The 14572-nt window shown below is 43.7% G+C and overlaps 1 protein-coding gene across 3 annotated transcripts in view; it reads right to left on the bottom strand.

Annotated features, from left to right (window-relative positions):
* The window catches only part of MAPK4 (mitogen-activated protein kinase 4), a 176633-nt gene that overhangs the window by 21561 nt on the left and 140500 nt on the right, over positions 1 to 14572 (bottom strand). For all 3 annotated transcript variants that reach the window (XM_075586295.1, XM_075586289.1, XM_075586306.1), the window contains one exon: positions 10928 to 11072. In XM_075586295.1, the coding sequence (XP_075442410.1) occupies positions 10928 to 11072 (145 nt within the window). The remainder of the gene's footprint in view (positions 1 to 10927; positions 11073 to 14572) is intronic.

Genomic DNA, 14572 nt, shown 5'->3' with positions numbered 1-14572 from the left:
CATCCAGATAAGTAAGTATACAGTGATGAGCTTCAGAAATAGGCTATAGTTGTATCAGAGACAAATGCCCATGTCTATGTAAGTCGGATTGGTTATAATAAATCAGCAAACAAAGAAAGAATTTAAATAGTCAGATGCTACCTTGAAAACTATTGTTTTAACAGATCCTTTCCTGGTTTGTGTAAAACACGAATATATGCAGTTGTGCTTAATTCAAAACATGTTGCTTCTTTTAACATTTTTTGAAAGGCTGGTCTCAGTGGGTTTACCAGCTCTAGATTAAGTATTCACCTGTCAGACCCTCCAGTCCTCGTGCTTCGTAGTTTTTGTTGACATTTTTTATCGTTTCCGTTATTTCTTTTGCTGTGATTGGGAAGCTAAGAAGTTCCACGTCTATTTTTTATGATTTTTGGTAGCTGTGTTTTAGAAAGTCTTTGTTTCCCCTCTTTCTTCCGTTGTGGTTTTTTTTTTTTTGTCAAGTCGTGCATAAAAGTTTTTAAATGTTTCATTCATTTTTTTCAGACCACATGTTCTCCTTAATGTTTAATCTAGCATCTTGCTGATAGGTGTGGAATTTCTAAAAGCTTTTAGTAAGTTGCTCAGCAATCAGCTTGTCTTGTTTCCGTATCTAAAATACTGGTTCCCTTTAATTTTACGTGTCTTACTTTCCTTCCTTTCTTGCCAAATTTCGCATGCTGCTTTTCTTTTGTACATAAATTTTCTTTGTTATTTTGCGTAGGGACAAGTTTAAATTCCCTGTACGCTTTGGTGAGTTTGTCACTTGCTGATACAAATTCTACTTTATATTTTAATCTGGCAATTTAGGAAACAATGCGCCTTCCTCAAATAGCAGTGGGGGTTTCTGTGTGCTCATTGTTTCTTCCCATTTATTTATCAAATAATTTCACGGGTTTCCATGGTTTGATAAATAGTTAGGGCATCTCCATGTATTGGAACCATTTTTCTCTATTCCCACTTTTAAATCCAGCCGTACTACTGCGTGGTCTGATATTACAATCTCTCCTTTGTGCGTGTCAGTTATTTTCTCCATTAGGTGTGCGCTAATTAATATACACTTAATTCTGGAAAAAGTATTGTGCTCATTTGAGTAAAAGGTGTAGTCTCTTTCTGCTGGATTTAGATTTCTTCAGCTATCTACAATATTATCCCCAGAGTTTCTCTGGATAAGTTGCATGTTTTTAGTCTCTACTCTGTACAGGCATACATCGCATTAACGTACGCAATGGGACCGGAGCATGTATGTAAAGCGAAAATGTACTTAAAGTGAAGCGCTACCTTTTTCCCACTTATCAATGCATGTACTGTACTGCAATCGTCATATACGTGCATAACTGATGTAAATAACACATTTGTAAAAGGCTCTATAGTCTCCCCGCTTGCGCACAGCTTCGGTACAGGTAGTGAGCCGGTATTGCTGTTTAGGACGTGCTGACAGGCGCATGCGTGAGCTGCCTCATGTTGCGTGTATGTTGTTTCTTGTAGTGTTTATGTTAGATCTTGTTAGATCCTGATCTGTCTAGAGATGTATCCAGTATTGAGTTCATATCACCTCCTATTATCAAGTTATTGTTCTTACTGTTTTGAATTTTCACAGCAGTATCCTGAAAGAATTTTGCGTTATGACCATGCGGACAATCTAGTACATCGCACAGTGTGTAATGTCCCCCTGATATTTGTAATTCAGCTTGTGCGAAACACCCTTCTTCGTCGCCAAAAGCTGAAACAATTTCTACGGGTAGATTTGTAGTTATTAATATTGCCGCCCCTGCCGTCTTCCCCTTTGCTGGGGAGATGATATACAGTAGTGTCTGACTCCATCTCTTTGTAGTTTGGTGCTTTCTCGCGCACCGAAGTGTGTTTCTTGCACATCAGAAACCTATTTTTTAACCTATTTAGATGGTTTAAAACCTTTTTTTCTCTTGATGGGGTTATTTAACCCCTTGACATTCCATGTTACGACTCCCTTTTCGTGACTATCTTGTTTTCCACCATGTTCCCTGTACTTTATCTTGTAATATCTTAACCTTTTCTTCAATTTGTGTCCCCCTGACATTGCTTTAACCCAAAACATTTTTAAATATAACTTTTATGTAACTTTTTCTTGTAGCGGACTTCTCTTTTTTTCCCCCGAAAGAGATTGATCTGGTGTTAATGAGATCAATATAAATATATACGGTGACTAGGTTCGTCCATATCCCCTTCCACCTCGGAAACCCCCCGTCCCCCTCTTTCCCTGCACCTTGCCCTTGTAAGGTCCTTATGAGTTTCTCTATTTTTAATTGTAAAAAATTCTCTCTCCCCCCTATCAATCTTTAAATCTATGTGGCACCCTGCTATATTCCTATGGCCTAGCATTGCAAGTCCTGGAAATAGCAGGCAGTGCTAGAGTTAAACCCCTAGCACATGGCCCTGCCTGTGAGTTAGTTCCCAGTAGAGTTACTTTGTCTCAGTTTTCAGGCACATGCCTGGGTGAGGGCTTGCTACAGTGGGGCCTGCCCAGTTACTGGGGCAGAGAAGCTAGCCACTCCCCTGGTATAAAAGTGTGATCTCATGCAAATTTGTTGAGTCTTGAGGGGTTCTGAGGTGTGAGCCAGCAGTCCCTTGGACGGGAGATGGTGCTGCCCTGTATCTGGTTGTGTCTGGGGCAAGGCTGACTCCTCATGAGTCCTGTCCTACCTAGGGGGTGGATGAGACCCCTGGGTGATGATACTACAGAACGAGGCTATCCATTTCCTGCCGAGACCTACCTGCCCAAGGGAAGTGTGAGGATGAACTATATTAGGTATCAGTTCCTGCTGAACTTCATATCTGCCCAGGAAGGGTGAATGTTTATATGCCAATAGAAGGGTAAGAGACCCAGGCAAGAATGGTTATCCTGAAGCAAGCTGCAAGGTATTCTCTTTCTGGGTTATGTAGGGGACCAAGAAAGGTGGATATTTCTCTTGCGTGAAGGAAGCTGTATATGATGTACTATCTGCGACAATTACTTCAATAAACCTGTTTAGTTATACAGTTCCTGGCACTCTGAGGTGAATTCCTTGCTACAAGTTCCTGTGAGGGGTGAATCCCTGCCTCTGTCTGGGCCCTTACAGGTGGAGGCGCTGCGCACCAGACCACAAGTTCTGTATACGCGGAGGTTCAGGCTCCAGATTTACCAACAGGTGAGCACCAATAACATCTCCTAACCATATATATCCTGCCCGAGGGGATAGGGGTGTTGCATTTGCGTATGACCATCTTAATTTTCTAACTCCTTGAATTAAACATCAACCTTAATCCATAACATATAAAGGATACGTTCTCATGCTAGAGCTTTCAAAACTGTCCTTTGTCAAACGTCCAATATTTGCCCATCTGATTGTGAGGCTCTTGCGTGTCCCTCTTGGTGTTCGCGTTCTCTGCAGTCTGATTCGTTTCTTGCTGTCCTGTCTACTCCGTGATGATGTTGTTCAATTGATTCCACGTATTCCTTCGCTTCCTCACGCGAGGTGAACACTTTTGTGCCAGACACTGTGAAAATTCTTGAAGTAGCCGGATATGTTAGTGAAAACTTCTTCCGTTGTGTAAAGAGCACTGTACAGACTTTCTCGAATTCCCTCAGTTTCTGGGACACTGTAATTTGGTAATCTTGGAAAATCATGATCTTTTTGAGTTCATACTACGTCCCACCCAATTTTTCTCTATACGCTCTAAAAATACTTTGCTTGTCTGTAAAGTTGCATATGCACGCCGTTACTGTTCTGGGTCTGTTGTTGTTCTGCTCTGTGCGGATCAGGCCTATTCTATGGACCCTTTCCACATTTATTGGTATTTCTTCTGGGTTAATACCTAATGTCTCCGGGAGCCTTTTTGTGCAGAATTCTTGTAACTGCGCTTGTTTAATGCTCTCTGGGATACCTATAATCCTTAGATTAGTACTGTGCGACCAATTTTCTAGGTCACCTAGTTTGTCCTCTAGCGTTCTATTTGTTTTCCGCATTTCTTCTAAGCACTGCTGGACATCTGATAGGTCCTCTTCTAGTGTAGCTATTCTGGACTCCGCATCCTCCACCCTCTTATAATGTGCAGTTATTTCCCCTTTTAATTCATCTATTGTCTTTTGTATTTTATCAGTGTTATTTTTAAATTTTGACATGAGCTCCTCAGCTATAGCTTTTGTTAGTGTTATTGTTATGTTTTGAATGTTGGTTTCTGAACTTGCAGCATGTGTGTTCGGCCTACTAGCCTCATGGTTTTCAGACGCCATTTTGGAGCTTTCTTTTCTTTTTTTCTGCCTTCTACTTTTTTGACGCCATGTAATTCTGTCTAGAGAAATATTTTTCCATAGATCACTTCTCTATCTGGTCTAGGAGGAAGCGGATGTTTGGAGAGGTCTGCATGGATCTTCTGAAGGTTGCAGATATTTAAATGTTGCTTCTTCCTGCTAATATTTATCGGAAGTGGTTGCCAACAGACTGGACGGAGATGGACAGCTGCCCTGGCCCTTGAGACCTGCATTAGGTCGCAATTTGCAGAAGAGAATCTGTGGGAGGCACCAGTGATGGCTTTGGGGGCCTGCAGAGGGTTATGCCCCGCTGTAAGGTGCCGACACGAGTTTTGGAGATTCCAGGGGTCCAAGAGGGTACGAGGAGCTAGAGTGTCACGGAGGACCATGGGGGCTTCGCCTGGCTGTCCCTGGTTGCGTAGGGCTGCCGGTGCACATAGATGATTGCGTCCAATCTCAACGGTCTGTGGGGGGCTGCCAGAGACTCCGGCCTGCTCTTACATTCTGCGGATAGTAACAGAGGATCGTTGAGAGCTTGCGGAGGTCTATAGGAGGTAGCAGGTACGTTTTAGATCTTGCTTGCAGTTGTTTTTAGGGGATTTTCTCTCCAGAGCTAAATGGATCTCTTTTTAATGCTGCCTTCCCTATCGGCGCCATAACCGGCAAGTCATGTTCGGTAGGTTTTGAGAACACTTCGCACATCTCTAGTCATTGTTTTTGATTATTATTATTTTTTTTTTGTCCTAGTAGGGACTACACCTTTTATCAGTGTCAGGGCAAAAAAAAACCACATAAAAGATAAGAGAGATTTCCAGCTTTGCCATAAAATCCTATGTGGTTATATTTATGAACCCATGCAGAACCACTTTAATCCTACACTTCTTTCTTCCTCTAATGAGTCATATGGGACTTAATTATCCTGCTGTGGCAAATGGTGTGTGGCATAGCAATTAAAGCTGAGTAGAACAGCTCTGTGAGGCTTATTTAAGGATTGCTCTATTTTACACAAAGCTGCTTTGGATTGTTGAAGTCTGAAGGGACAGAGGCATCATTTCAGAATTCTAAGGAATGTACTGTAAGTGTGTGCTCATTTTCATGTCATTTCCAAGAATCCCTAGCTGCAATGGAAGCATTGTATGCCAAGAGATAATGGTGAAAGACGGGGCTGCAGACCTGTCTGAGACCTGCCAATGTGATATTTTTATTTGCTAAAGGAATGTAACAAAACTTGAACAAGAGGAATAAGAATGGCCAACATTGAAAATACATATGGAATGGAAAGTAAGATCAATTCTAAGGCGTTCTTTAAGTACATTAATGGCAAAAATGTTAGAGAAGAGAACAAGGACCCTTTTCAGTGTGAGACAAAGAGGAGCTACTGGACAATTGCAAACATATGACAACAAAAGGAAGCCACAAGCTTAACATTAACCAATCTTTGACTAACACAGTAATAAGTGAGTAAAGACACTGACTGGCTCTGAGTGTGAAGCACTGGTTCAATTCCCAGTGTCGGCTCCTTGTGACCTTGGGCAAGTCACTCTATCAGGCTCCAAAGAATGGATTGAAAGCTCCATGGGGCAGGGACCTGTGCCTGCAAAATGTCTCTGTAAAGCACTACGTAAAACTAGCAGCGCTATACAAGAACATGCTGCTGTATTATTATTATATTAGAAGTGGAAAAGTGGCTTGGTAAAATAATAGCCTCACAATGGCATACATCCAAGGATTCTTTAGGGGCTCAGCTCAGTGATAGCTGTCATTACGTTTAATATGCAAGAACTCAATTTCAACAGGTTCATTACCACAACATAGGCGCACAGCAGACTCTGTGCCTTAATTTAACCCTTAGGTTGCCCGTATGATAGTCACTGTAGTACTCAACGAGGGCTGGCATGCCAGAGGCCTTTTTGACATACAAGGTATGTCATGCGATTTCTTCTGGTTTTCTAGGGGGAGCGGTGTTCAAGTTGTAACCACATAGTTGCTACCCCAAGCGATCATGTGGTCACGATCCCAGCATTGAAAGGGTTCATATAGACCAAGGCAATGCAGTTGATGTGATCTACTTCAAAAGACTTTTGGTATAGTGCCTCACAGAGCTTAGTGTGCAAAATAAAGGAAAGTGTTATGGGTACAAAACTTTGCACCTGGCTTGAAAACGGGTTGGGGAGTAGACAGCAGAGATTTGTCATAAAGAGAGCATATTTGAACTGGACTAAAGTTGGTACTGGAATGCCTCAAGGTTCAGTTCTGGGGCTATTGGTTTCTAACTAAATTTATTAATTGCATTTTTGTCACAAAAAGCAGAGTCTCCATCCATTATGTAAAGTAGTAAAAACAGAGCAGAATGTCATTTCTCTACAGAAGGACTTGGATAAACAAGAAGCTTTGGCAGGTAAATTGCAGATGAGGTTAAATATAGATACATTTGGGTTATGCATTTGGTAAAGCAACAATTAGCATGCTACCTACAAACTAAATGGGATAAAATGATGTAAATCCTTGATGGAGAAGACTCTAGGAGCACTTGTAGACAGGTGACTTAGAAATGCCAGGCAGAACTCGCAAATATTATGAATAAAAACATGGTATAGATGGCAGGGAATATAGCATAATTGTGCCATTGTTTAAATCTTTTGTCAATATAAGAAACGTTTTATCCCAAGGAACATAATACCAAATAAGTTACACATAGGAAGGATGTTGATCCAGGGAGAAATCTGATTGCCGTTACTGGAGTCAGGAAGGAATTTTTGACACATAATTGGCTAATGTTTCACCAGGTGCTTGAGTTTGCCTTCCTCTGGATCAGGGGTGAGCAAACTTTTTATGCCGAGCCCCCCTTTTTATCCAGGAAATTTCTCGGGCCCCCCCTGCCTGATGTAATCAAAATCACATGAAAAAAAAGCCCTTTATTAAACGTATACAATGTAAATACAAATATGTCTAAGTCCGAGTGTATAAGTGCCCGCGACGGAGATGCGTGACGTCACCCGTCGCCGCTAGCGAAAGTTGTATTTCGCTTTGTGGCGGCGCGGGCGACCAGGCCATTGATTGGTTCAGGGGCTGTCACATGAGGCGACAGCCCCTGAAAAATCAAATATTGCCGGCTTCAAAAAATTGCGTTGCCCCCGTCGCGCTTACTATAACCGCACGCGGCGGCGACAATGCATTTGTTTTCGGGCGACGTCGCGTAGCCGGCACTATAAGCGCAGTCTAAATACTTACATACTTCAACAGCTCGCCCTTGCAAAATTAGGCTGCGTCCACGCTGCTGCTGAGAGTGGTGACATCACCAACTCTCCAAGCATGAGCACAGGGTGTCCTGCATCATTTTGCAAGCAAGAGCGGGGAAGTGTTTTCACTTTTTTTTTTTTTAATAGTGGCAGCCGACCCTTTCACTCGCAGAGGATCGCAGCGAAGCAGGTTGCCAGCGGAGGAGAGCAGGAACACAGCGCTATTGCAGGGCAGACACCGGAGGGAGGGGCGATTGACATCACAGCGCTCGCGCGTGCTCCTCCCCCGTACCTCTGATATCACGTGGCCGCGACCTGCACTATTCTGTTTGGCCGCCCGCGCACATCTTCTTGGCCGCCCGCCCACATCTTTTTCGCCTGCGCACCCAGGTTTTGCCGCACGCGTCCTGCCTAAATCTTGCGTCCGGGGCGCCCCCCTCAATTTGTGCACCGCTGCATTCAATCACAACATCCACACACACACAATCACAACACCCACACACACACAATCACAGACAACACACCCACTCAATCACCACACACACACACACTCAATCACCACACACACACACACATTCAATCACCACACACACACACACACACACTCAATCACCACACACACATATACTCGATCACCACACACACACACACACACACACACACACACACACACACACACACACACACACACACACACACACACACACTCACACTCAACCCCCCCCCACACACACACTCAACCCCCACACACACACTCAACCACACACAAACACACACACACTCAACCCCCACACACACACACACACACACACACTCAACCCCCCACACACACAACCCCCCCCCACACTCAACCACACATAACCCCACACACCCCTCCCCCCCACACACACACTCAACCCCACAGACACACCTACACACACATCCCCCCCACACACACACTCAACCCTCCCCCCCACACACACACACAACCTAACACACAACCCCCCCCCCCCAACACACACTCAACCACGCACACTCAACCACACACACACACAGTGGGGGGAGGGAGTAACTAAGCCTGCTCAGGTCCCCCCATGTGCTGCTGAAAACGGGCGGGTAACAGACAGGAGGAGGAGGGCTTGTCTGTGTGCAGGGAAGGCCCCGCAGCAAGGCCCCGCCCCTCTGCAAGACACAGAGCAGAGAAGCAGCCTCTGCACGGAGCTTCTGGCCGCCCGTGCACAGCTCTGCCCGTCCCCAGGTATCCCTGCACGCAGCCCACACCCCCCCCTATATAATCTTGCGCCCCCCAGTTTGCGCACCGCTGCTCTGGATCAACAGAACTATAAATATAGGACACGAATCTTGGGCTATTAAATTGAAAGCAGAATTCTGCACTGATCACAAAGGGCTCTCCAACTAGGTCTCCAAAGGGACCAAATCAGAAAACATTTAGGAGTAGAAGGGACACAAGCAGGGTTGCCACCTTCTACTGAAGGCCAACCCGGAAACAACATTTTAAAATATCGCGCTTACCTTCGGCGGCGGCGTCTCCCTGGCATCGTTCCAACATCCTACCCGTCATCTCCCGCTGCAACCCGTCAATATGGCCGTGTAGCGTCACATGGTGCCGCGTTGCCATAGCAACGGGATCCTAAGTGACGTCACAGTGTCACGCGGTATCAAGTTTCCATGACAACAGGCTGTGCCGCATAACGTCACAACGTCACGTAGCATCCCGTTGGCATGTCAATGGGCGTCACTTGATGCTGTGACGTGTCACGTAGCGTATCCGTAGCCATGGCAACGCGGCGCCATTTGATGCTGCGCAGCCATATTGAAAGGAATTACTAGCCGGGGAAGATGCGGGGAGGCCGCCGAGAGGTGCCGCCGCTGAACGCCATCACCCGAAGGTTTACTAGGTAAACCCGGAGCCCGGAGATATGTGGTCAAAACCCATAGTCTCTGTGTCAAACCCGGAGTGGTGGCAACCCTAGCCACAAGCTTATTATAATACAATTTTAGATACATTTACAGACTTGAAAATGATTACATTTCAACATTTTTGAAGCGTTTATAACATCTGTACCATATATATTTAAATGAGCCCATCTTAAATGTGAGTTTCAGTCTGACAAATTGCACGTAGTTGCCTAAGCAACTAGTCTGGAATTAGCATTAGCAGAGAGTTCAAGGGCAACATTCGTTGGCTGCATTTGGTCCGTGGGCCGCCAGTTGTAGTCCTACACTTTCGATGTCCACTGCATGGCTCATAATATAGACATTTAAAGGTAAATCTTCCCACAAAGGTAGTGGCTGATAATGTCATTTGTCATAGTATACAGATAGACGCGCGCTATCGCAGAGTTCCCAGATATACTGGGAAAAGACAGCAGAGTTGAGGCATGCTGACAAAAGAGAAGATTGTAGCAAGGAAAGCTGTGAGAGACCGAGGGGAAAGGAAGCAAAGTGAGAGAAAGCATCACACTGTGCGTCAAGGTAGGGTGATGCAAACAGAGAGGGTGGAAAATACAGACAGAGAGCATGAGAGCTACAGAAATGTATGGGAGAGGGAGTGGCCCAGTGAGTAAAAGACACTGACTGGCACTGAGAGTTTGAAGCAGGGGAGCCTGGTTCATTTCCCGGTGTCGGCTCCTTGTGACCTTGGGCAAGTCACTTTATCTCCCTGTGCCTCAGGCACCTAAAACATAGATTGTAAGCACTACGGGGCAGGGACCTGTGTCTGCAAAATGTCTCTGTAAAGTGCTACGTAAAACTAGCAGCGCTATAATAGAACATGCTATTATTATTATTATTATTACTGAAGTATAAGATATGTACAATAAAGAAATGTTGGAACTTTACAGATAGTCTGCATAAGGGTTGAAATAAATAATCCAGTAAACAGAAAGATGTAGCTATCCATCTTCCATGGTGCGATGTGTGGGGAAAAGGCGTCTAATCCCTTCGGCGCCTAGATATAGATATATAAAAATCCAATCTGTGCTCAATCAAAAACAACCAAACCTTAATAGAAAAGATAAACTGTTCTCCGTTCCTTTGCAGTTTCGGCTGGGAGGTGGCGTCACTTTTGCGTGGTGCGTCAGGGGGATTCAGGCAGAGCTCTGCAGTCCCTGAGGAAGTGAGAGTCTCACGAAACGTGCAAGGAAAGTATCAACGATGACCTGAAGTCCCCTGACGCATCACCCGGAAGTCTGTCACAGTTATTTAACTTTCACATTTGCGGTTATATTGTAAATACTGTTTAGCACACAGCCTTGGGCTACATTGTATAATTGTGATACACCAGCACTTTCACAAATGTTACCTCTTTTTACACTATTGGCGCTGTACATTCTCTAGAGATATATACATACACAAACAAATACTGCAAATAGTTTATTGTAAGGTATAAAACAAAACTTACCTGCAAACAGCATTCTTCCTGTAAGCATTTCTGCCAATATGCATCCCGCAGCCCACATGTCAATTGCTTTGGTATAGTTGTTTGGGGAAAGCAGAAGCCGTGGGGATCGATACCATTTTGTTACCAATCCTTCAGAGAGATAACCCTGGGAAACATTACAGCGTAGACGTCAATTAAATGCCATGAACTGTATTTTACTACAAGGGCAAGAACAAACCGTTCCCCCACTTCCCCACATTTTTGTTAATTTTTTAATGCAGAATTGAGGTTGGGGGTCTCCGGAGCTGACCCCCCATTCATTTCAGCTCTGGGAACCCCCTGCTTCCAGAGATACATACATCTGTAGTAGGTGCCGCTAGCTACTCCAGGGTTCACATTATGGCTGCTATTCAAAGCTCCCGCGGCCTGCGAGCCAATAGCAAGCTGTGATGTCAACCGGTGCGGCTTCTTATTGGCCCAGGTGACGTGGGAGCTTTAAACTGCAGGAGATACCGGCACCCAACTTTGGAGGTAAGTATCTCTGGAAGCAGGGGGTCTGAAATTAATGGGATTTAGAAAGCAGCTAGTCAATTATAACTGGACAGAGCCTAATATTATAGAATTGCATTTACCATACAAAGGGCCAATGAACAGGTCGTACTAACACAACGCTCCCTATTTATGAGACAGTCTCTCTGATTTTTAGCTTCAAAATATATAATTTTTCTGTTGTCCCCCAAAACATAATTCCCTCATCCCAATGCAAGGCAATGGGAGCGTTAGAAAAGTCCTTCATTTTCATGCCAAATCTCCTTTAATTAAGCCTCTTTCAAATGTTGGCTAGTGTAACTGGGATGTCTTTTTGTGTTGTAAATAGTCTGTATTGTTACCAGCCAGTAATAGAGAGGGGCCAATCCGCCCAAATCCGTTTCCCGGATTTTCGCTGATGTTACCCCCAAAATCCGTTTTGCGGTGTAAAATCCACAAACAAATTCGCCATGAAAACAGCCCTGCATACCATTGTACGTGTATTATTGTACCTTTTGCCTAAATATACAGTGCTATTATACTGTATAAAGAAGGTATATAAGTGGCACACCAATGCTTGTAAGTATAAATATTATTAAAACATTTCCTCCTTGGTGCTCACCCTCTGTTGACCCCGGCGTCTCAAGGCTGAATCCACGTAAGTATAGTAGGGTGGGCATATTAGAATTATTGTCCCTGGCCTTATCAGTAATGCTGTGCCTTATCTATCACTTAGAGCCACGGTCAATACACAGCCATTTTGATTACCCATACCTTTTTAAGAGCTTATTTACCGTAGTGTACCTCCTCAAAAGGGCTGTTTGCCATGGTATTCAAAACTTAGAGTATTATGTTAAGGTTGCTAATAATGCTTACTGTTCTTTACGTAATTGGGGTAATTAATAATTTTTCCTACAGCTTTAATAGCACTATTACTGGACCTCAGAAAAGACAGAAGGACTGAGACAAGAAGTGTTCTGCAGGGTTCTCCATTAAACTCCTGGTCTATGATATTGAACTTCAATTAGTAGCACTTATGTGCTATGGATCCCAAGTCTTGTACAGTATGCTGCACAGTTGCAATGCTGCGCTGTTTAAAATGTTCTGTGTGGTTTTCTATTCTTTGTTGATATAGACGGCGCGTTGCCTAGCAACGTGATCACGTCGTGACGTTAGCAGCGTCATATGACGCCACGTTGCGCGATGATGTCCGTACCAGGAAGTAATTAAGCTGAAGTAATTAAGCTTTGTCTCACAGGTGATGAGGTTAAGGCGATTTTCTTCAAACCCCTAGCGGTATTTATAGTTGTTTGTGATAATCATTTGTAAGGTGTATGGTCTGAGGAAGGGACAGGATTGTCCTGAAATGTCACTACGTTGTGTTTACTCTGATGTACTAAATACAGCAGAAGTTTTTGAACTCTACTTAAAGTCTCCTGTGTGCTACCTCTATCTCCAATATCTGCTATTATACTGTACATATACCAAATTATAAGACTGCCACTAAAATTGTAGAGAAGGTGTTGCATGGCTGAGGATTTTCACTTTTTTGTACAGTATGTATTTATTTTTTTATATTGAGCTATGGTACTGCACGTGGTACATGGTATTTTAGTGTAATTACTTGTGTAATTTAAGGGTTTTAAACAAGTCGTGAGAACACTGGCACAAATTTCAAACGTGCGATCAGTTTTCTCCCAAATGTGAAATTCAGTGATTTTTCTATTTGAAGGTAGGAAATAATTTCTCAAATGTTCGGCATTGGGTTTCTGGAAGGCTTTGTAGAAAGCTATGCAAATTGTATCCTCATATTTGGCAAAAGCAAACCACGCAAGAAAGGGATTTTGTTGATGAAAAATAAAGATTATTCCTTCTTCCCATAGAAGGTCCAGTTGGTTTACAATACTGGACACACACACACACACACACACACACACACTAAAATGTGCGCCCTATAATTTAGTAATATATGCTAGAACAGTGTTTTTTAACCGTTGAATTTGATTGGGGAATTCTGGGTAACCCAAACCCTCTCCCCCATCTCTTTAGTCTCTCCCCATCTCTTTAGTCTCTCTCATCGCTTCCCCCCCTTCTCTCGTCTCCTCCATTCTCCCGTCTCTTTTCTCGCACCCTCCCCCACACACTGCCCCCTTACGCTCCCTCTTCCATCTCCCCTCACGCTCCCTCTTCCCCCCTCTCTTCTACCCTCACACTCTTCTACCTTCACTCACCTCACCCTCTTCTACCTTCACACACTCTCCCCCCCTCTTCTACCCTCTTCTGTAATCCAGGCACCTGCAGTTCTAACAATACATGCCCTGCCAACCCCTCTTAAAGGCTCATCTCTGCTCAGTCCCTCCTCTTTTACAGCCTTACTTATTGGCTGATTCTATGTCCATCATAAGTCACATGTCCATGGCACACTAAAGAGGAATTGGGGGCAGTGTGAGAGTGTTGCCTGCATCACTCAGAGGGTTACACATGTATTAGGCATCAATAGAATTTGAACATCTCTATTTGTAACCAATAAAACACCTTTCTGGTTTTCCTGTGCATTTGCAGTATAATTGGCCATTCGTGGCCTCATAGCAGAAGCTTTTGTTTGGATTTGATAACCATCAAAGGTCTATCTATCCTTTTATCCATGTATCTCTTTCTCTGCCAATGGGGGAAGGAAGTAGCAACAATGGTATTTATTTTTGACTAATGTATTTCTTTACAAATATTTGAAAATGACAGACATGATAGATATCTTATGTTCAAGTATATTTTCAGTTCCACTACATATACAATGTCCAAACACATTTCATGAAGCGGAATTGTCAATTACAGGTACTTGGTTAACGTTTGGAAAATGAACCAAGTTTAGAAGATTAAAATGCATTTAGAGGCAAGAGCTACATCCTAGTCCAGAAAGCATGTCATGAAGATGAATGTTGTAGTCACATACAAGGACAACCCAGCATATTGAATTGTATGTTTACAGGGTCCAGCTGGTGGAGGTGAAACTGGAGAGCAGTACTGTGCACACTGTTACCATAGTCTATTATTTACTATGTCTACTGTATGTGCAAAACTGTAAGACACCTTAGGGCACATTTAACTGAACTGAAGGTAGCCAACAACTCATCACCATCT

Source organism: Ascaphus truei, chromosome 1, assembly GCF_040206685.1.
Source record: "Ascaphus truei isolate aAscTru1 chromosome 1, aAscTru1.hap1, whole genome shotgun sequence".
NCBI classification, from domain to species: Eukaryota; Metazoa; Chordata; class Amphibia; order Anura; family Ascaphidae; genus Ascaphus; species Ascaphus truei.
This window is presented reverse-complemented; position numbering and strand designations above follow the sequence as displayed.